This window comes from Lethenteron reissneri, chromosome 18 (assembly GCF_015708825.2).
Source record: "Lethenteron reissneri isolate LAM-NWPU_2019-01 chromosome 18, ASM1570882v1, whole genome shotgun sequence".
In the NCBI taxonomy this organism is placed as follows: Eukaryota; Metazoa; Chordata; class Hyperoartia; order Petromyzontiformes; family Petromyzontidae; genus Lethenteron; species Lethenteron reissneri.
The window spans coordinates 6,889,269-6,912,590 of NC_083796.1; the positions used below are offsets into that span (position 1 = coordinate 6,889,269).

General features: G+C 48.4%; 1 protein-coding gene across 1 annotated transcript in view; it reads right to left on the reverse strand.

Annotated features, from left to right (window-relative positions):
* Positions 1–8,490, reverse strand: part of LOC133343779 (mothers against decapentaplegic homolog 3-like) — a 28,541-nt gene extending 20,051 nt beyond the window's left edge. Inside the window, exon 1 of the mRNA XM_061553602.1 lies at positions 7,265–8,490. Within this exon, the coding sequence (XP_061409586.1) occupies positions 7,265–7,473 (209 nt within the window). The 5' untranslated portion in view covers positions 7,474–8,490. The remainder of the gene's footprint in view (positions 1–7,264) is intronic.
* Between the last annotated feature and the right edge of the window lie 14,832 nt (positions 8,491–23,322).

Below are 23,322 nucleotides of genomic sequence, written 5' to 3' on the forward strand. Positions count from 1 at the left end.
CTGGACCTCTCGTGAATCCCGCGATGTCACTACTCTAAAACCTGCACGCATGACCTGATTTCATCGCTCCATCTCCTCGGTTTCTGTGTTCTGAAACCTTGGCTGCCACTCCTTGAGCACAGTATTCTCGACCACCAGCCATCATCATCATCCCTTCCAAGGATCCTGTCCTGCCCAAAACAACCAACTTTTCTTCTCGAATCCACGTGTCCCTCTCTCCATCTCTCAATGTAATTCGAAGCAATGAATGCCAACTCTCCTTCTTTGCACTTCTCAGTAACAGCAAACGGATTTGCATAAACACGAGTGGTAATAGCAGTATACTGTACTGTCTGCATCGAGGATATGGTCAGCCTAAACTCTAGAGAACATCACAACAGCTGTCTTGGTGCTCTGTTGTGCAAAAAAAAACCTATTGAAATATAAATTTATTTAATTGACAAAAAAATTGCACGTCTGAAATATTTCCACTACTTTATTCGGCGTATTCGCTCAACATCATCCGTGTCAAATCTGCGTTACCACCCAAGTGTCTCCACCGCCCCCCCCCCCCCTCTATTTAAAGGAGATGACAAGAACATATTCTCGATGTTAAGTGTTTAAATGATCCCATTTTTAATTAATATGACTGCATTTAAATGTACGTTTGACTAATCTGGTTGGGCCACGTGACTTGGCCCGTGACAGCATTAAGTCATTCGCGATGGCGTGGAAAAGCCGGGCACACTTCCCCGGCCACCTGAAAGCGTCGTTATCTTCCACTACCTCCCCCTTGCTCCGAACAACGCAGATGGCCTCCGCATTCTGGTTTACTGTGCACGGATCAGGAGGGATCCCTCTTAGCCACGTTCACATGCGGTGTTTAGTAGCGGTATTCCATTACTTAATTCCATCAATTGCCATTGATTTTTTTAAAATGTCGCGCCGAAAACACGCGAATCTACGTTTTTTTTCTCTTTCAATTTGTATATGGCAGTGATTTTTTACCTGGGGTGCGAGATGCCCTTTCTGGGGGTGCGAGACATGGCCAAATTGTTTTAGAATATATATCATCGAAACAAATTAAGCACGTGCACGAAAGTACAACTACTTTGTTTCATCAAACCTCTGTGTTTATTAACACTGTACATGTTTTAACGATTGAGAACCAAATGGGTGCAAGGCTGCAGTAAATATTAATAACCACTGGTCTATGGTATAATGTTCTTAGGTTCATACGATGGTCAGCAGGATAGATGGGCGCATCTGCCAGTCATCTCAGTCAATTCACAACATCTGGGTCCGTCCCGTGACCTCCTGCCAGCGAGCCTCCGACACTCCACGTGGCCTCAAGATGCACCTAGCTTGGCACAAGTGCCGTGGTTATGTCACCGCCACTTAGGCTCACGTTACTCACACAGCCGCTAGAGGCCACGACATTCACCAGAATATTAAATGTATAATTGAGTCTGGAATAAAAAAAACATCATGATCTTGAATTGTGACAGTTAATCGAAACGTGTGTGTGTGAGTGGCGGGGGGGTGAATAGTTTACACAACTAATATTTAACATGCAGTGAGGTGATGTATAAACCCAGTAAGTTAGGTATCACTGCAGTCATGCAGCAGCAGCAGCTTAAAAGACCCCAAACACCACCAACAAAGGGTGTCTCGGGACCTTTGACCATGTGCAAACAGACGGGGACGCTGGGCTTAAAACCCAACGTAGAGATGGGCACGGCACACCGCAGAGACGATCGTGGCGGTGACTGTAAACTCGTGGATCTCTCTGCGAGCACATCTTTCTCCTCCTGGGCTTAAGATTTTATATATTTTTTTGCGAAAAGTGAACATTTTGAGGCCACGTGCACAGCAGCTGCGACGTTGATAACAGGATGGCTGGAACCAAGCCCTCCCCTCTCTGTTGGCCCCATCGTCGTGATGGTGGCGGCGGTGGCCGTCTATTCAGCAGCTGACAAGGGGGACCGTAAAATACTGTGCAACGTATAAATGACAAAAGGCAGCATTAAAAGGGATAGCCGATGCTCGCGAGAGCCGGCAATGATATCTCACCGGCTCCATTCTGTGAATTATTCTAATGAGCAGTGTGTGGAATTAAGTAGCCAAGGAACAAACACCGCAAGTATAAACCCCACATGGCACACCACGCGTGCTCCGCGCGAAGTATCCAGCTGGCTTTAATTAAAGTCCTTAAACATTAACAAGTTGAATTCTATATCACTTTACCATTGAACAAAACCCATTAGCGCTGTTAGTTGAATAACAGGCATTGTGCAGATGAAAATGCTACAGTCCACACCTGAAAAATGACCTGGTAACACGACATCCGTTTCTTTTTAAACCAAAAGAAACAAAGAGTACATTACATTTTGGGTTTTTGGACCATTCAAGTACATACACGCATATGCCGAATTTGATGTATTAAGTTTTCATTAACTGTAGACGTCATTTATCGGGCTTGCAGTAAGTGCACACATGCACAGTTATAAAGTAATGACATATACAGCCCTGTAAAAATGTTTTCTTACACACAATTAATTGGAAAGCGCCATTCCGCTTACCATAGAGACAACATTATTTGCTCTTATTTTACCGTAAAAAAACCCCCGATAATTCACCCAGAATCCCCCATGCCATAACACACCACGCATGAGCCAAGGGCTGATTTGTGAGCCACTCGCTCTGGGCACTCCTGGATGGAGCCTGACAAGTTTGGCACTTACAGTAAGTGGTAGCAGTAGAACACCTCCCATCGACGTTCAGCGTTCCACCACCGCCAGTCACTCGGACGTTCCCAACTCCCCCCCCCCTCTCCCCCCCGATGATATGACCCCACCAGTCTGGCCGAGGTCCAGCTAGCCGAAAGTCTGCCCAGACACCCGCTATAAATAGCCGTGCGACACAACAAACCGACTGAGCGAAAGGCGGGGAGGAGGAACTTGAAATGCCTCCTCCACAGCACTTAAAGGTCTGTTGAGCAATCGCGAGCAAATCATCTGCCCAAGATAAAAATCAGCATCTCGCTTGCAAGCAGCGCTCCTTCACTTGGCAATGCAGCAGCTGTCATTTTCTGGCTAAAGTACGGTCCTCTGGTCTGCTGTCCGAGCGAGGCAACCGGCAACAGGGTGGAGCCTCCCCCCAATGTTCTCTCTCGGTGGCTCACAAGTGTTTACTTCGTGTAATCATTTGTTTTCGTCTCTTCCCCTCTGGGGGGACGGCTCTCCACTCTCCCGGAGGGAGGAACGGAGCCGGGGCACGAAAACATCTCTTGACAAATGCACTTCAAAGTGGTTTAGGTGTGAGTCGAGAGGCGCTCTGTATAAACAATTAAACCGTTCCTGCTGCAGACAGTCGGTGCCCATTCGCCCATGTCCTCCACCTCCTCCTCGGAGTTTGTCATTACGTACGTGTGGGAGCCCTCAAACTCTGGCAGCAGCACAACACATCGCACGGATGCCAGTGCATTATTGTGAGCCAATCCCTGGGCAGTTGCATGGCTACATTCCAAATTGTTGTGACTTTTTCGAGCTCGTGGAAATTTTATGTTTACACGTAAGGCTGCTGATGGAACTATATATATGCTATTACTCCATAGAGAAACACTGTGATGGGTTTATCGCAGGTCTCTCTCTTCACATTATGCGTCTAACGTGTAGCAAAATGTCGGTCAATAATCATTATAGATCATTGTCGCATTGCAAAGGGTGCTGCTGCTTTGTCGGCCGACAGGTCAGTCAAGTTAGCCTATGGGCAGACCGAGAGTGGTGGGGTAAAGTGTAAGATACTGACACCTAATCTAAGACGTATGGCCAGCCTACACAAAGGGAGGCCAAAATCCCTAGGGAGGTTATATAAAGCTACCTCAAGTGGGGGCGTCTATGCAAGCAGTGCTGTGAGCAAGACATCTTACCATTGGCAAGTGCCAATGGTTCTGCAGTGGTTAGGGCAATGCGCTAAAACTTGTGACACCGGTTCAATCCCACCCTCTTAGCACTAGGCCTCCAAACAATTTGTAAGTAAGGGCATTCATGAGTCAGAAATGACTGCTAGTGCTGTAACTGTATTTGCACAGCCATAGTATGGAACGTGTCCGAGAGGAGAGGGAGATGGAGCGGTGGGATTAGTCCACGTGAAGGAGCGAGATGGATTGTGGCAACACACAACCATGAAGAATGGCGATAGCACGGGGCAGCCTTCATCCAGCAGTGGACAATGACTAACAATGGGTTGCACTCGAAAGTACTACCACTGTCGAGATCGGAGTGATGAGATTAGTTCATGTGTGGAGGAGTGAGATGGGATTGTGCCATCGCAGGAATGTGAGGGATGGCAAAAGCCATCAAGAGGCTTTCATCCAGCAGTGGATGGACAATGGCGAATGATGATGCTGATGGTCGTATTTACTGCACTTTAGGAAGGCAATATTTTTGAGATCATCTCAACCCAATAAGTCTCATCCATCTCACTTGCCACTACCAAGTGCTAATTACCCCTGCGAATCTCTTAAATCAAACGGACTCTTGTCTGGTATTGTGCTTAGTGCGGTGTTGGATTTGAACTGTTCGACGTAAAAGTGTCGTGTCAAGTTCAAGAATGCCGGCGCTTAACTTAACGCTGTGAAACGCTGCACAGAGATTTGTTTAAGCAGCATACAGTAGGTGGCGACCAGCTACAGTATTCAACCCAATAGGCAGTGAAAGTGGTCCTGTATGTACCACACTCACACTACTCTGTAGATTTGGCATGCGGGCAATTCTGCGCTTTGCGGAATTTACATGTTAAACGGAATTGTAATAACAATGGGGACATTTTCGACACAGCGATGTTATGCGTTTTGTTAAGAAACTATTAAAAGCCGAGATGATGCCCGTGTTAATGGATGTGATTATCAGGACCCTATGCTGTCCCAATTCTGTAACACATTACCGTGGAATTGAAAATTTAAAAGTGGAGTGGTGTGCAAACAGAAACTTTCCACGTGTCATCAAGAATGCCCTACAACGCAACATAAATATAGAATAGGCTGATGTTTGGACCAATGACCCTTCTTGCTCTCTGCTCTCAAGTAGGGCTGTCGTTTGAAACGTCAGCCTATTATACATGTTTGGAAGGCAGTCCACTTGAATGTTGCGAGTCTTTGTGTGTGTGTTTATGTGTATGTGTGCATATGCTACTAGAATAGAGACCATTTACTGTTGTAAATGCATGTGTTGTTAAAGTGGGGGGGGGGAGGGAGAATGCGTGCAGTGGGTTGCCCTGTGATCCCAGGCGACCTGAGTTCTATTCCCGGCCACGGCTAACATCAGTGGCGAGTGATATATTGTCTGGGCCGGTATCCTGCCCTCCACTCCCCCACTTTCATTTCTGAGCAGACGACTTAAGACCAAACGATCCCCATGACAGACACGGCATGCGTTTCAGCATGCGTGTATGTTTATTATATTTTACAACCTTTAGTCAATCAATCCACGTGCTGGATAAAGGCCTCCCTCCCCAAGCTGCGTTGGTCGTGGGGGGGGGCGAGAAGAGTGGGTTTCTTTGACTATACTTCACCCTTTTATATTCTAGATTTGAAGCTTTTGTGACTGCAAGGATTCATATTCTTAGGTTTTTTCGGTAAAGTCACGTAGGTAAAAAATACAAATTCACCCCACTAGTTTAACGTGGTCAATGCGGATCGGTGAAGGTGGTACATGTAGGAAAAGGGGATGGGTGGCCGGAACCAGTTCAGATATCCACCACTCATCACTGCCACTGATGTTAGCCGGGACCCATAAATTAACTCTTCGTAATGCAATGCGCTCAGCACAAGAGCCGCCACCCCAATATGTATTACACGTTGTGTGGATTTGTTTACTGGATGCAAACAGTTGTATTGCTGGCAGCTGAGACGCCAGCCAGACATGCATCTGGCATCTGCATGCCATGTGTTTCCCAGCCCCAATTCATTATCCCGCCTCCATCAGCAACATCCCCGCACGAACTTTACACTACATCACTGTACTCGCATCACCATCATCACAAGCAGCAGCGCACGACGCCTGCTCAGTCACACTGCGCGCACGTGTGAGCTTGGTGCGTGCGTGATTATAATGTGGGTGGCCGTGCAGCCACTGCACCACGAACCCTGCGACCCGAGTTCGACTCCCGGTCCTGGGCCTCCCCCAAGGTTGACTTAGCCTCAAATGAGCATCTGGTGCGGTGGGTAAACATCGCGTCTTGGGGGGAGACAAAGGCGGCTCGGGCGTGGTGTTGGCTACCCAAGCTTTACCCCGACAGTCTGTTAAAGGCTACACGGCAAACGTGGGAGTCTTTTACTACGTGGGCAACGGTAGTGGAGTGATTTGGTGCAAGTTCAATTTCCGCTCACGACCAATAACACAGTGACGAATATCTGAACCGGTCCCGGGCCTCCCCTAGGTCGGCTCGGCCTCATAAGAGTACTGTACCGGACGTGTGTGTGAGCAAAAGCAATGGGAAGACAAAGGCGGCCGAGCGGACGTCGTGCTGGTCACCCCATCCCATCTTGTGCCGTGCGGGCCTTGAAAAGTGCTCGCGAACGGCGCTCGCCCCAACAGTCTGTGAGAGGCTATAAGGGGGATTATAAATATAATCTTTGCGTTTGCCTTTGTGCGAGTTGAACAATGGGCTGAAGGATGTGCAAAAAACACACTCGGACCGTTATAGGGAGGGTGGCCAACGAGAACAATGCAGTATACAACAATCTCTCAACAACAACAACACCAACAACAGCAAACGACGTTACCATCTTGATACAGAAGGAATGAGTCCAGCCGGGCACTGAAGGAGACCCACGCATTAATTGGTACAAAGATAATGCAGCAATTGGTTAGGTGGAAGCAGAGAGTTTACCGAGGTCCCGTTTCGTAGCAGCATGCCATTTGAAACTTAACAGTCTCTCTCTTTCGGCAAGGCAGAGTTTGAGTCACAGAAATAGCAGAGAAGCCTCGTAACAAGACGGATCAAAAGGCAAATAAGGCACAGCAGCAGCAGCAGCAGTTCCTGGACATGTGGACGAACTTTCCAACATGGTAATCTGTCATGTCCACCAACACTCCCCACCTCCACAACCACCCCACCGCTAGAATGCTGGTACTGTTATTTCAAACCAGATCGACTTGCAACAAACAAACAAAAACCCACATATAAAACACGAATTCGTGGCGAGCTACTAAAACCACCCGTGGAAACAAAAACTTGCCCGTACACAACCCCAATTAAACTCCACGACGACGTCAAATACCTGGGGATGGTGATGCATTTGGTCGCGCTCGTCTGCGACGTGATGGCTTTCTCCAACTCGTCCAGCTGCCCGGTCTTCTTGAGCCTCTTCACCAAGCTCTTCACGGCCTTCTCGCACCATTTCTCCTCCTGGCTGCTCTGCACTTCGCCCTTCTTCCAGCTCAGGAGACGCTTCACGATGGGTGGCGTGAATGGCAAAATGGACGACATTGCTGCCTTGCCTTGCCTGCCTGCCTTTGCTCTCTCTCTTCTCTCTCTCTGTGTGTGTGTTGTATGGGTTTTTTTTGTGGGTCCTGTTCTCTGGGCTTGCTCGGTGTCTACCCACACTGTTTCCCCTCCCTCTGATTCTCTCTCTGCTGCTGCTGCTTCTCCTCTTCCTTATCCACACGCGCAACTCTCTGGGACTACTCGTAAGAGAAATAAAAAAAGACTAAAACAAAACTGGGAAAGGACTTCCCCCACCACCCCCCTGCCCGTCCCCTTTTTCTTGCCCTTCTTATTATAATTATTATTCTTGTTTTGCCTCGTCTTCTCTGCCTGTATTGCCTATCCAGGAGTCTGCCTGTCCTGTCTGTGTGATGGAGAGAGATAAAGCCCCTTTCTCAAGAGGTGGTGCGTGTTCAGACGAGCAGTGGAAGAAGACTGTCCGGGCTGCACTCTGCGATTGACCTGGGACTGTGCAGAGCTTGTCCTGCCTCCTGTCTCTATAGGATCAGCAGCAATAGGCACACACTCTAGCTGTACTGCCTGTGTCTATAGGATCAGCAGCAATAGGCACACACTCTAGCTGTACTGCCTGTGTCTATAGGATCAGCAGCAGCAATATGCATACACACTCTAGCTGTACTGCCTGCGTCTATACTATAGACTCTATAGGATCATCATCAACACCAATAGGTACACACACGCCAGCTCTACTGCCTGCGTCGATACTAAAGACTCTATAGGACCATCATCAGCAGCAGCAATAGGCACACACGTGAGAGCTGTACTGCCTGTCTATAGGATCAGCACCAATAGGCACACACACGCCAGCTGTACTGCCTGCGTCTATACTATAGTCTCTATAGGATCATCAGCAGCAGCAGCAATAGGTACGCAGGATATCCGAGCGCAGGATAGCCGACTAAAGAAGGAGGAGACGGAGGAGACGGATGAGTTTGCGTGTCGAGCGCTGCTCGCTGCCTCGCTCGCTGTGCGGCTGCTCTGCGCCTGCGGCCGCTCGCACTGAGCGCCGCGTTGCGATGACGACCGCGAGGCTCGTGCCGACCAGCCCCGCCTGCCCCCCCCCTGTCCCCCCCGTCCCCCCCCGTCCCCCCTCCCCTGCACCCCCCCCTGTCACCCCCCTGTCCCCCCCCTGCACCCCCCCCCTGCACCCCCCCCTGTCCCCCCCCCTGTCCCCCCCCCTGCACCCCCCTGTCCCCCCCCCTGTCACCCCTCCCCTGCACCCCCCCCTGTCACCCCCCCTGCACCCCCCCCTGTCACCCCCCCCTGCACCCCCCCCTGCCCCAGGGCTCCAGCAGGGAAGCAGGAGGAGGAGGGGAGAGAGGAGAGTGAGAGTGAGTGTGTGTGAGAGTGTGTGTGATTGTGTGAGAGAGTGTGTGTGATTGTGTGTGAGAGTGTGTGTGATTGTGTGAGAGAGTGTGTGTGATTGTGTGTGAGTGTGAGTGAGTGTGAGTGAGTGTGAGTGAGTGTGTGAGTGAGTGTGTGAGTGTGTGAGAGTGAGTGTGTGAGCGTGTGTGATTAGTGTGAGTGAGTGAGTGTGTGAGTGAATGTGAGTCTGTGTGTGAGTGTGAGTGAGTGTGAGTGAGTGTGTGAGAGTGAGTGTGTGAGTGTGTTTGAGTGTGTGAGTGTGTGTGAGTGTGTGTGTGAGTGAGTGAGTGTGAGAGTGAGTGTGTGTGAGTGTGTGAGTGAGTGAATGTGAGTCTGTGTGTGAGAGTGTGTGAGTGTGTGAGAGAGTGTGTGTGTGAGAGTGTGTGAGTGAGTGTGTGTGAGTGAGTGTGAGTGTGTGAGTGTGTGTGAGTGTGTGAGTGTGTGTGAGTAGTGTGAGTGAGTGTGTGAGTGAGTGTGTGAGTGAGTGTGAGAGTGAGTGTGTGTGTGAGTGTGTGAGTGAGTGTGTGAGTGAGTGTGAGAGTGAGTGTGTGAGTGTGTGAGTGAGTGTGTGTGTGAGTGAGTGTGTGTAAGAGTGAGTGTGTGAGTGAGAGTGTGTGTGTGAGTGTGTGAGTGTGAGTGAGTGTGTGTGCGTGAGAGTGTGTGAGTGTGTGTGAGTCAGTGTGTGTGTGAGTGTGTGAGTGTGTGTGTGAGTGTGTCAGTGTGTGAGTGTGTGAGTGAGTGTGTGTGAGTGTGTGTGAGTGTGTGAGTGTGTGAGTGTGTGTGAGTGTGTGAGTGTGTGAGTGTGTGAGTGTGTGAGTGTGTGTGAGTGTGTGAGTGAGAGTGTGTGAGTGAGAGTGTGTGAGTGAGAGTGTGTGAGTGTGTGTGAGTCAGTGTGTGAGTGAGAGTGTGTCAGTGTGTGTGAGTCAGTGTGTGTGTGAGTGTGTGTGAGTGTGTGAGTGAGTGAATGTGAGTCTGTGTGTGAGAGTGTGCGTGGGCGCAGACACAACACCACATAACACGCGGCACATCAACACTCGGAGAGCGCGTCCAAGCGGCAAAGGTCTCCCGTGTAGCCTCTGGCGGGCTGATGGGGAAAGTGCTCTTTGAGCGAGCAGCGATGTCCACACACAACATGCACTCGTTTGAGGCCGAGTTCGATTTTAGGGGGTTGGGGGAGGGGGATCGAACTCGGGTTCGCCGGGTTCGCAGCTGACCGCTACGCTCACCCAAAACGCGCGTCCAAAGACAAAGATCCCCCGTGTAGCCTTAACAGACTGTAGGGGCAAGTGCTGTTAGCGAGCACTTATGAAGGCCGGCACGGCACACGAGAGGGTGGGTGGCCAACACCACGCCCGGCCGCCTTTGTCTCCCCAAATGGCGATGTTTACACATCGCACCAGGTACTCATTTGAGGCTGAGCCGACCTAGGGGAGGCCCAGGACCGGTTCAAATAATCGTCACTGGTGTCCCCCCACCCACCTAAAGAGGCTCTGTTGGGGCCAAGTGTTAGCGAGCACCTATTAAGGTCCGAGTAGCCTGCAGCACCATGCCACCTTTGTGACACAAACAAACATCCCACCCCCCCCCCCTATAGCTTCAACAGACTGTCGGAGAGTTATGTGTTAGCGAGCACCTATTAAGGGCGGCACGGCACACGAGGAGGGGTGGTTGATCAGACCACCTCCGGCCGCTTTTGTTTCCCCATTGCTGATGTTTTTGCATGGCACTCGGTACTAATTTAAGGCTGAGTCGACCTCGGCGTGGGGTCGAGGGTGGGTAGGGACCGGCTTAGATATTTGTCATCGATGTTGGCCATGAGCAGGAGTCGAACTCGGGTCACCGGTTTCGTAGCGCAGTGCGCGCTCACCACCCACGCATGCACCCCCATACACACACACACTGTGCTTATATCAGAAGTGTTTCAGATCGTATAGGAAGCGTGTTTGGTATCAGAAGTGTGTTTATATCGGAGGTGTGCGTATTTCTGGATGTAGTTGTGCTTTGCTCTACTCCCAGGATGAATGAAGACGTACTTTAAAGTTCATTTACAAAGCCAATGTGTTTGTTAGTGCATAAACAAATACACAATTTGGATATAAAATAAAAAAAAATGTATGTAGTGAGCGAAGATTATCACGATAGAACTATGTTAACGAAAGGAGTTGCACGATTATCGTGGAACTTATATAGTAAGATATATATCGCCGTATCGCCATATCGCGGCGTTCCTCGCAAGAACTCGAGTGATGGCTCATGCCAAGGGGGCACACGGGCGGGCAGGCAATTGACCCCGTCAGCACTACTTACCCAAGTGGTCTTTAATTGAGTTGACCATCTTCAGTGAAACAATTGGCACAGCCCTATTTGCCAATCCACTCCTGTGTTATCGTGATTATCCTCGATCGCTGTACCATGTTTTTTAATTGTTTGTTGTTAACTTTCTAACCCGTCCCAATGGATTCCCGCAGTAGGAATAAATATTCGGATTCTGATATTAAGGGCTTCCCCAAGCCTTTCGTGGCCGTGAGGGATATTTGGTTTGTTTGTTATCATACGTCAGTGGCCACGCTTGTGAAATGGAGTGGGATGTAGCGTGCAGAACAGTGAATTGTGATGCACTGCCCTCTTATGCCCGAAACGTCCATTACATCTGTTGTATGCTCATGGTTGGTGGTCACTCATCCCAGTAAACAAGCAATGTTAGGGGCCGTCCATAAATGACGTCACGCGATTTTGGGGTTTTGGACGATTTTTGACCCCCCCCCCTCGTCACACGGCGTCACAAAAAGTCAGACCCCCCCTCAAATATGACGTCACAAAGCTCTGCCCCCCCCCCCCAAAATAAAACATGCTTCAAATCGCTTTCAACTATTGCCATTGTAGTGCGTATTTAATGTGGCGCTGCACTCTGATGTTGTAGGAGAAAACATTTATAAAAAAAAGTATATTTAATTAAGTAGAACGTGTTGTCTATATTTATTTAAAGTTGCGCATTTTGATGTGACGTCACATTTCTCAAACCCCCCCCCCCTCCCTCGTCACACATCGTCACAAATGTCTGACCCCCCCTACCCCTAGGTGCGTGACGTCATTTATGGACGGCCCCTTAGACCAACTTTGGATCAAGGTCAACCAACATTTGGCCATGCAGTTGGCCCAACGTCAACGAACGTCGGGCCAAGGTTGCATGTTTATTGGGACCCAGGCTCATCTTTACCTGCGTTACGCCCAACTCACGCATAAAGTTCCACCTCGTAGCCGGGCTGTGTGCTGTTAGCGAGCAGCTATTAACGCCAGTGTAAACACGCACGCGTGTTTATGCATGTGACTCACTGACACACTCACACCCACCCACGCGTACCCACACAAAGATCGCCCATATAGTTGTAATCAAGTTACGTTAACCGGCACCGGAGGCATGGCGTGACTAACACCATGCCCCCTACACCGCAACACCAATGCTGATGTTGTTTTCACCACGATAAGTAGACTTTTAAGGTTGAGGCGATCTACGGGGAAGTCCGAGACCACTTCTGATACGACGTCAATGATTTTAGTTAGCCACAACCGGGAATTAAACTCAGAAGGATGGGTTCCCAGCGCAGTGAGATAATCACTACATCACCACATTCACGTACAAAGATCCCCCGTGTAGCCTTTAACAGACTGCTAAGGCGAGTTAGGGCTGTTATCGAACACCTATGAAGGCTGGAATGGCAAACGAGAGAGGTGGCTAGCACCGCGCGTGGCCGCCTTTGTCTCCCGAGTGGCGATATTGACACACCGCACCGGGTACTCATTTGAGGCTGAGCCGACTTAGGGGAGGCCCAGGACTGGCTCAGGTAATCGCCACTGGTGTTTGGCCGTGAGCGAGGATCGAACTCGGGACGCCGGATTCATAGCGCCGCTTCCCACATATCCCACACACACACGCAACATTGACGACACATGCTGCACGCGAACTCGCCTGACACGGGAAACGTAAAAGCAACACCACTTAAAGTCGTAAATATAGACACGATGGGCTGTGTTCCCTCTGTACTGCAGTTATATGCCATTTGTCGGCAGATGGCCACAAGATAGTCCGTTTGGCAGGGGGTTGCAAATAATCATCATCAACCATGGCGAATTCACTGGTGGATTATGGCTTTCCGCAAGGAGCCGACAACCCCTAACCCTGCCGTCACAAAAGCGCTGCGTGTCGGTTGCCTGTGCGTATCCGCACTCTTACTGTCGTCTATGCAAGACCTCTCTCGTCTCACGCATTCGGTGCGGAGAAAGGGAGGGAGGGGCTCTCACGCTCTCACGCACGGGAGATTTGGTGTTTTTTGTAAATAGCCACCGAGGTGATTACACCCACCCGCACCACCACCCCATCACTCCATCCCGATGAAGGAGAGAGACACAATCCCAAACTATTGATATCCATTATTTTATAGATAAGCACTTAGAAATTCGGCCATGTGTGCCCTTGGGACGTGACGCATGAGTTTGCAATGTGCTGAATGATAAGGACAAAATACTATTTTAAAATCAAAGTTGAGAGCGCACGAATGTAATTGGTCTCATTCCAAGAACCTGTAGCTGCTTTATCCGGATGATAATGATCGGGAAAGTAAGACGCGCCCCTAAACGTGTGCGCGGTACGAATAAAAAATAAAATTACCAATCTGATATCACATACACACATACAAATTACGAATCTGATATCACACACTTACCGCGTTTTAAGACGCACCCCCCACAACTCTTGTTTTAAAATACTGAACAGGGGGGGGGGGGGGAACTAGTGCGTCTTATCATCCGGAAAATCCTATAGACGATTGACCCCGGCAGTAATGTCAGTAGAGTGCTTGAAATTAAAAAAAACATTGTATCGTCGTGGCTTGCAGACGTCGACATTGCCATTGAGCTCCTGCACGTATTGCTGCCATTGTGCGTAATAGAATAGAAGCCTACTTACTCATCGATTGCCCAACTGCTAAATCTGATCTCACGCTCAGACCGATCAATCTAACGCCTCCCACTGGCCACGCTCACGCATTACTGTGGATTGTACGAATCGCCCTTGCCCGCGAGTCAGGGAGGTAGCTGGAATAAACCGTCCAAGGATTACCAATAGATTATCAGGGGCACAACTATGGGGTATGTGGCAGCGTTATGCGACGCATAGGGGCCCAGTCGGCCACAAGGGGGGCCCGAATCGGCGGATAAACAAGTACAAAAATGTGAATAAAATGTATTTATTTTTTAATATTACAATAATTAAACATAAATGCCAAAATATTTTTTTACAAGTGAAAAAAAATATTTCAGAAAAATGCAAAGCGTAAAATATAGGAGCAATGCTGATGTTTATTACTGAACACTATGATTTTTTGCTAACTGATGTGCACATGAAAGCAAAACGCATGATAACTTAATTGTGGGTATTGTACCTTTAAATATTCTGTATTAATACTGTCACTGAGACTGTCTTCCTCTGAACTCAATACACCGGTGGATCTAAAATTATATATATTTATAGCCTACATATTATTGTATACGAATGAGAACATCCCTAGACATTGCAGTAAAAATGATTCGGGAGAAAGGAGGGGGTCCCATAGTCGTATCTGGCATACCCCCCCCGCCCCCCCGTTGAAATATCAAAGTGTTTTAAACCCATAACAGTGCGAACTAAAATCATCCTATTTTAGGTGTTTGTTGTTGTTGCACGGATGTATTTTTTTGTATGGCCAATGAAGATAAACTATTAGTGATTCCGTTTTCAGTGATTGAGCCATTCAATTGCTTTGGCCAAGAGTTTCTGATGTCATCTTTTGGGAACGCCAAGGACAGGCTTAAGATACCATTTGCCACTGATGTTATCCACGGCCAAAACACTAAACCCAGGTGACGGTTTGTTGCACAAGAGGCAGGCTCCAATTATTTTCAGACACCTGTAAGTATTAGATAAACCCCTCTCAGTCAATATCTCTCACACACTAAAGAAAGAGATCCCGAATAGTATGCATAGGCTGTTGGAGCAAGTCCTGTTAGGAAGCCTTTACAAAGATGCACCCCATACAGGCAGCACTATGCCCACCCGCCTTTGTCTCCCTAGTAGTGATGTTTACACCTTACACCATGCGAGTACAGTGACTATCTTTTTGTTTAACTTTTATTTATTCAAATGTTCGATGCATGGTACATTCCAACAATAAACACATGGTCCATTGTCTATGTACAGAGCTCATTGTTGGAATTGTCTCGGCAGATCAACGTCGGAGAGGCCCAGGACTGGTTCACATTTTCGCCACTTATGCTAGCCGTGGCTAGAAATGTAACTCAGGGCAGCGGGTTCATAGCACTTACCACTCCACTACCACTCTGCTCACGCACAGACACCGAAATGCACACACGTCCACCGTCTGCCATTAACCAGACACTGGGCTCTGTGCCTGTCTGTTCCGTATGCTAATCATTTACTTTATACACTGACAGATAAGCATCCTCTATCGTTTACAGTTGGGTGGGTGATTCTGTTTCATAGCTCTCTGATGTGTTTTGCTTCATGCATTGTTGTTGACGAAGGTACGTTCCTTGAACAAACATGAACTATGCGCATCGTAAACTTTCCCAAGCTTAGCTCAACATCAGCCGAGATGTGAAGTGACTAAAGCGGATACGTGTTGTAAGCCACGCAGCATATATCACCGCCTCTGCCGAGAGGAGAGATGAAACAGACCCCTCTGTGGACATCTCTGATGCGCAATCACATTGCAATACAATTACAATGCGATTTTAATGTGTACACAAACCTCGTATCTAAATCTACTTGCGTATGACTGTTTGAATAGCAGCGATTATAAATCTGAATGTCACCGCCTACATGGACTTGAGCAGGGGGCAGGGAGTTCACGTAATTGATGCCTGTGGAAAGGGACTTCCAGACCATGTGGGCAGGAGAGGAGCATGAGAAAAGTTTGACTGAGGGCTTCCACAGAAAGCCTTGGTTGTAATTGAGGGGAGTAGAGTGAGATGAAAGGGGAGAGGTAGAGACAAGAGAAAGTCCATGGAGGATCCTGATGATGGTGAGTGTCATTTTGAAATTGATCCGGGATTGTATTGGAAGCCAGTGAAGTGACTAAAAGTCCAATACTTGGGTGATGCGGTCTCATATATGGGTGCGGGTGAGAAGTCTGGCAGCAGTATTTTGGATCATATTGAGTTTGGAGATGAGGAATTTGGGAACACTGGAGTGGAGAGAGTTGCAATAGTTGAGTCGGAATTTGATGAAGGCTGCGAGTCAGTCTAAGCAGCAGCAGCAGCAGCAGTTGGGGTAAAGTAATGACGGATGTATGAGATGTGTATGCCCCTGTTCAGTTTCCGTTCCATTGTAGCGTGCACTGATGCCTACTTTTTTGAGGGCGATATTGTAACATAAAATAAAGATTGGTTGATTGATAGGAGGTCATGCAGAGGTGAGAAACGTGGAAAGAGAACGAGAGCTCAGGATCAATGACAACTGCAATGTTTCACACACTCATTGCCACCATAATGCAATAACTGGAACTTTATACACAGTAGTACAATTCACGTTGACTGTTCGGTGCAGAATGATAGTCCACATTAAATTATTTCTTAAGAACTGAATTGGATGTTTGTTCGGGTTTCCATGAAGGAGTATGAGCCTTCGTTCAAACTATCAAATTACAATTTCAGTTTTATTATTAAAGTTGAGCACTTTCCGTTTGATAAATCGATTGTTTCTCGTTTAAATGATGTATACTTGTGGCTATGTGCGCTGTGAGTAATGCATTGTTTTTACAAATTTTCGGTGCTTGGATGGAAATTGTCAAGTGTTATTAATTATTGTCTTAAACCTATTTACTCTGTCCTAAATGCATTTATTAAACAGAATATGAGGGATGTGTAAACATGTTTATCTCAATGAATTATAAAGGGTTCATTCTACCGTAAAAAAAAGTTGTTCCCATTTTGCAATAAAAAACAATAAACCAAGTCAGTACCAAATGTGGTCCTCTTGTGTCATGCTGACCTTAACAGCTGCACTACAGAGCACACGGCCTGGTCGTTATTCACAGCTCTCACTCTGTAGTGAAATGTTTACAGCTGGCATCTCCACCAACTCCGGTGCTTTTATCACATTGTGAAGAATATCCCCTCAACAGCCATTTCACGTGTGAATCTTTGACTGGTAGCCATCGTAGACGTGGGGTTTCTCCTGGCACCTTCGATTTTGAACTCACATGCGAATCATTCATTCTATTTATTTTCAAATGTCCCAATGCAGGACCCTCCTGCAAATAAGTCTTCAGAAGCGGTGAGGATTTCCTGGATAAATAATTTAATTATGCATGTAGGATTAAGGTCATTTCATGAGTGCCATACGCTTATTCTGTGTTCTTTCAGGGCCCCCTACATGAGGCATTGTAAGCCGCGTTAAAGCTGGCTCATTCGTGAATGAAGTTGCCAAATTGCCATGTTCAAAAGATCTTTGATCAGCTAAACACATGCAAATGTGATCGGCGCTCCCCGTGGTCTACACGTTAAATAAAGAAATAACCCCCACGTAATAACCCCCTCTAACAATACAAAATCTAGAAAACATACTTTTTGTAAAATTATTTCTCAGTAACAATCATGAAGCAAGTGGATAAACGTGTGTACATTGTGAACCCAGTGGCCCTGAGTGGGGAGTACGTAATATCTGAAAGGGTACTTAGCCAATTGAAATGAGCCAATTATTTAGTGTCTTCAACCAAGCGACTGATTAGTGTGGTGGAGCGAGTCCTCCCCATGCATCCATGGGACGTTTTTGCCAGTATCCGTTTGGCGTTCTCTGGTCCAACACCGGTGAGACAAGGCCATAGAGAAGACTGTCTCTGCTCTAGGTCAATCTCTACACCAATCAGTTGCAAAGACAATGCATACATTTGCAGAGCGTGTTTGTCTTCATGCGTTGCTACACGTGTGCTTATTGCAGACTTGATGCCTTAACACTTGTTTTTATTGCCATAAAGGGTAAAAAATCTATTCTTATTTTATCATCATGCCCCTCGTGTCCGACACCGCGTGGAGAGGGCAACTTCTTCAGCGGTTGACTGACAAAGGGGTTCTAATTGTAATAAAGGTAGTTATGGACACATTTAAACGTGCACGCGTGGATGTAAATCATAAATCGCAAGAAAAGGCCATTGTGCGGTCTGTTACGCCATCACTACCCACATTCAGGACTGTAATTTGAAATAAATAACACGAAAACAAACATGGCGTTCTCTGGTCTGACACTAGTGAGACTAGGCCATAAAGAAGGCTGTCTCTGGTGTAGGCCAATCAGTTTCAAAGACAATGCCACGTGTTATAATCAGAACATGTTTTGTTTGCATGTTCACCACAAGTACGTGTGTGGCTAATGCAGACTTGATTCCTTGCAAAGGTATCTACAGTATTTGGACATCTTAACGCCTGTTTTATTGCCAGAAAGGGTAAAACCTATTCTTATTTTTCATAATCACAGTAATAATTACTCAATACTTCCTTGCAAATTACACACGATGCATACACATATATATACATCACTGCATGTAAACATGATTTAATGGAATGTCACCAATCCCTCCACATTCTCAAGAATTGCAGGGTGGAGTGCAGTGGAGGGCAGTGTTCGTTGAGAAAGAAAAACAAATCTCAACCCAATGTCTCTTTTAAGTTATCATCGTCAGCAGCTGCATCAGCCATCGTCAGTCCATGGATGAAGACTTCCCCAAGCCGCTGTCGTCTCTCGCAATCCTGCCCATTAAGATTCCAACGAGCACCAGCACACGAGTTGATCTCATCGCTCCATCTCCTCGATAGAACGACGTCCTCTCGGGGAACACGTTCCATTCGTTTAACTCGCACGGCTTTAAAATGACAAACTACGGACTAGGGCTGAACGATTTGGGGAAAATATCTAATTGCGATTTTTCTGACAGATATTGAGATTTGATTTGCGATTAAATTTCTTTAAGTCAAGGTTCAGTTCAATATTCACTGTAATAGATATTAAACTAAATATGAACTGCTCGATTTTTTCTAATGCAAGGATGAGAACTTAAAACATATTAATTGCTTCCAACATGTATTTATTTAAATGTTATAATTGAAATAGAACAATCAAACATAGAACAATTGTTACGTTAAATAAATAACGATATAATAATACAAAATTAAAATTCCAATGAGAAAGTAATAGGACTTTTCAAATCGCAGCCTTTGCGATTTGCTAATCGCATTGTTTCAAATTGCGATTTCAATTGGAAATCGATTAATCGTTCAGCCCTCTTACGGACCATGTTGTAATTGAGAGTGTGTGTGTGTTAACATTGGCGGGTACTTCATGGCTGAATTGACGGTCACTGCATCGAGCGCTTTCAGACGCGCTTCTGCTGTCGGCTGGAAACGCCATTCCTTCCGATATTACGAAGCCACTGGAGCTATGCACTTTTAACTCCACGTTGAAATACTAATTTATTTGGAAATGCTTTTTGTGTTTAGTTTGTTGTTCTTCCCTCGCACCTCCGATTAGCAAGGTTGGCTATGGGGACGTCCACCATAAATGACGTCACGCGATTTTGGACGATTTTTGACCCCTCCCCCCCCCCTCCGTCACACGGCGTCACAAAAAGTCAGACCCCCCCCCCTCAAATATGACGTCACAAAGCTCTGCCCCCCCCCCCCCCACAAAAATAAAACATGCTTCAAATCGCTTTAAACTATTGTCATTGTAATGCGTACTTAATGTGGCGCTGCACTCTAATGTTGTAGGATAAAACATTAAAACTCTATTTAATTAAGTAAAACGTGTTGCCTATATTTTTTTAAAGTTGCGCATTTTGACGTGACGTCACATTTCTCACCCCCCCCCCCTCGTAGGTGCGTGACGTCATTTATGGACGGCCCCTATGAACGTTGCAAAAGAAGTTCAGCATGCGTACACGTAACCTGATCCATACAGCCGACCACAGATAGATGGTGCTATTTACAAGCGTCTAAAATCGATATAACGGAATGTATTATTTTATGAATATTATGATTTTCGTTTGTCAACCTACTGCTGAATAACGTATTGCGCACGTCGTATTGATTTTGGGGCTTGTTTGCCCAAACTTATCCACGCCGATCAGTGCCGAGTTGATGAAAGGTCTCCGGGACCGGTTCAGACATTACGCGCCACTGATGCTGACTGTGGCCTGGAATCGAACAACGATCGGCTAGCCGGGCTCACAGCGCAGTGGCTAGCTAGCTATATATAGTACCAAAGCTCTCTCCATTAACACGCGCACTTCCATTAATATCGCATTGGTGGGGGTTCGATGTAAGAATCAGAAGAAAAACAGTTGCGGTGCTGGTGAATGTAGCGGCCTCTAGTGGCCGCAGTTGTTATGCGGACCCCGTCATCCGAGCGCGTACCGATAAAATAAACGCGCATCCTTAGGGGCCGTCCATAAATGACGTCACGCACCTGGGGGGGGAGGGGGTCAGACATTTGTGACGATGTGTGACGAGGGGGGAAGGTGAGAAATGTGACGTCACATCAAAATGCGCAACTTTAAATAAATATAGACAGCACGTTTTACTTAATTAAATAGACTTTTTGATCAATGTTTTCTCCTACAACATCAGAGCACAGCGCCACATTAAATACGCACTACAATGACAATAGTTGAAAGCGATTTGAAGCATGTTTAATTTTCTTTGGTTGGGGCAGAGCTTTGTGACATCATGTTTAAGGGGGGTCTGACTTTTTGTGACGCCGTGTGACGAAGGGGGAGGGGGGTCAAAAATCGTCCAAAATTGCGTGACGTCATTTATGGACGGCCCCTTACACGCTATGCGTGTATCGTGAGATTACAGAATCAGTTTTCCTTTTATCAGATGGTGACTATAAAACACTAAAAAAATGCAATGATATTTAGTGAATCTGTTCTATTTTTTGTTATCTGCAGCTGCAGCTTGCTACATCTCGACACGATGGCCTGGTATGCAGGAGGTCGTGGGCACGATCCCGACCCGAACGCATGCTATCTATTTGGAGTTTGCGTATCTCTGTCCACGTGGTCGCGTGGAGTTTTCTCCGGGTCCCCCGGGTTTTCCCTCCACATGTAGAATGAACGTGCGTTTAGAATTCTTGGCTGCTATACATTTCCACATAAGCCACTTCTTTGGGCTATCATTTGTGGCCAGGTCGCGTCTTCAAAGGAGCTTTACCTGTACACAGTGGCACTGGGGGAGATCAAAGGGTCGTGGTGCTTGTCACCACCACCGCTTTGTGCGCCATTCAGGACTCAACTGGTGCTCGTGAACGGCCCTTGCCCTAACAATCTGCACATGGGGAATCGTTGGCATTTGCATGACAAATATTCCCCATACTAGCTTGTTCGCCCGTCCTAGGATGGAAGCTGTAATATTAAAGATGTAAATTAACATTGTGTGAGTGTACATTTTATTAGGAAATGTAGCACATACATACATTTTTCTTAACTTATTAAATGAAATTAAGGACTTTGGGAGATTTCTACTTCAACTGCATTTCACTGTAGCACTGTATTCATGGCAGTGAATGTTGCACAAAAGGAAGTCATAAAACACCTGACAGCATTTGACCGCAGCACTGCAAGTGCTGTTCGCGAGCATCCATTATGTTCGGCACCGCCACACGAGGAGATGGGTGACCAACACTAAGTACTCTGTACACACATGCACATGCAGGCATGTCGGACTTCTTTCACACCGTACGTAGCTAGCCGTCATAATCGGAGGTGCGGGACAGGCATGTGTGGTGACATTCTGCAGCGATCTGACGGCCCACCCATGCCGCGCCCCGCTGATGCCAGCATGGATTTGGGACCCTTGGCTGTGTGTTCACCGTGATCCAGTCCGTAAGAGTTGTTTTTTTGTTAATCCACGTCGGTTTTTTGCGCTACAACAACAACAACAAAAAGCCACGGCCACATTCTTACGCTCCCATTTTGCACCGAGCGAGGGTCATTGTTGCTCAATCGGTGGCGCCGCGATTGACCCACTGTGCGAACGAGCAGGCACAGGAGGTAAGGATATGTCACCGGCAAGAGCCGGGGCTGGCTGCCAAGCAATCGAGTGCTGCGCGGTGTGGCTTGTCCACTCTTCTGGGATTACCGAACTCACACAATGAGCCATTTGTCCCTTCCCTCCAAATGCTTTTTTTGGGGGGGTGGTGGGAGGTGCGTCCTGAATATGCACAAGCTCATTGACACCACCACTCTCTCTCAACCTCCACCACCCCCGCTCAACCCCCACCACCCCCACCACCCCCGCTAAACCCCCACCACCCCCTCTCAACCCCCACCACCCCCTCTCAACCCCCACCACTCCCTCTCAACCCCCACCTCCCCCTCTCAACCCCCACCACCCCCTCTCAACCCCCACCACCCCCTCTCAACCCCCACCACTCCCTCTCAACCCCCACCACCCCCTCTCAACCCCCACCACCCCCTCTCAACCCCACCACCCCCTCTCAACCCCCACCACTCCCTCTCAACCCCCACCACCCCCTCTCAACCCCCACCACCCCCTCTCAACCCCCACCACTCCCTCTCACCCCCACCACCCCACTCACCCCCACCACCCCCTCTCAACCCCCACCACCCCCTCTCAACCTCCACCACTCCCTCTCAACCCCCACCACCCCCTCTCAACCCCCACCACCACCCACCCCCCCTCACCCCCACCACCCCCGCTTACCCCCACCACCTCCACTCACCGCCACCACCCCACTCACCCCCACCACCCCCTCACCCCCACCACCCCCGCTCAACCCCCACCACCCCCACCACCCCCTCTAAACCACCACCACCCCCGCTTACCCCCCACCACCCCACTCACCCCCCACCACCCCGGCTCAACCCCTACCACCCCCTCTCAACCCCCACCACCCCTACCACCCCCTCTCAACCCCCACCACCCCCTCTCAACCCCCACCACCCCCTCTCAACCCCCACCACCCCCTCTAAACCCCCACCACCCCCTCTATCCCCCACCACCCCCACTCACCCCCCACCACCCCCGCTCAACCCCCACTACCCCCTCTCAACCCCCCACCACCCCCTCTCAACCCCCACCACCCCCTCTCAACCCCCACCACCCCCACCACCCCCTCTCAACCCCCACCACCCCACTCACCCCCCACCACCCCACTCACCCCCCACCACCCCCGCTCAACCCCTACCACCCCCTCTCAACCCCCACCACCCCCTTTCAACCCCCACCACCCCCTCTCAACCCCCACCACCCCCTCTCAACCCCCACCACCCCCTCTCAACCCCCACCACCCCCTCTAAACCCCACCACCCCCTCTAAACCCCCACCACCCCCACTCACCCCCCACCACCCCCGCTCAACCCCCACTACCCCCTCTCAACCCCCCACCACCCCCTCTCA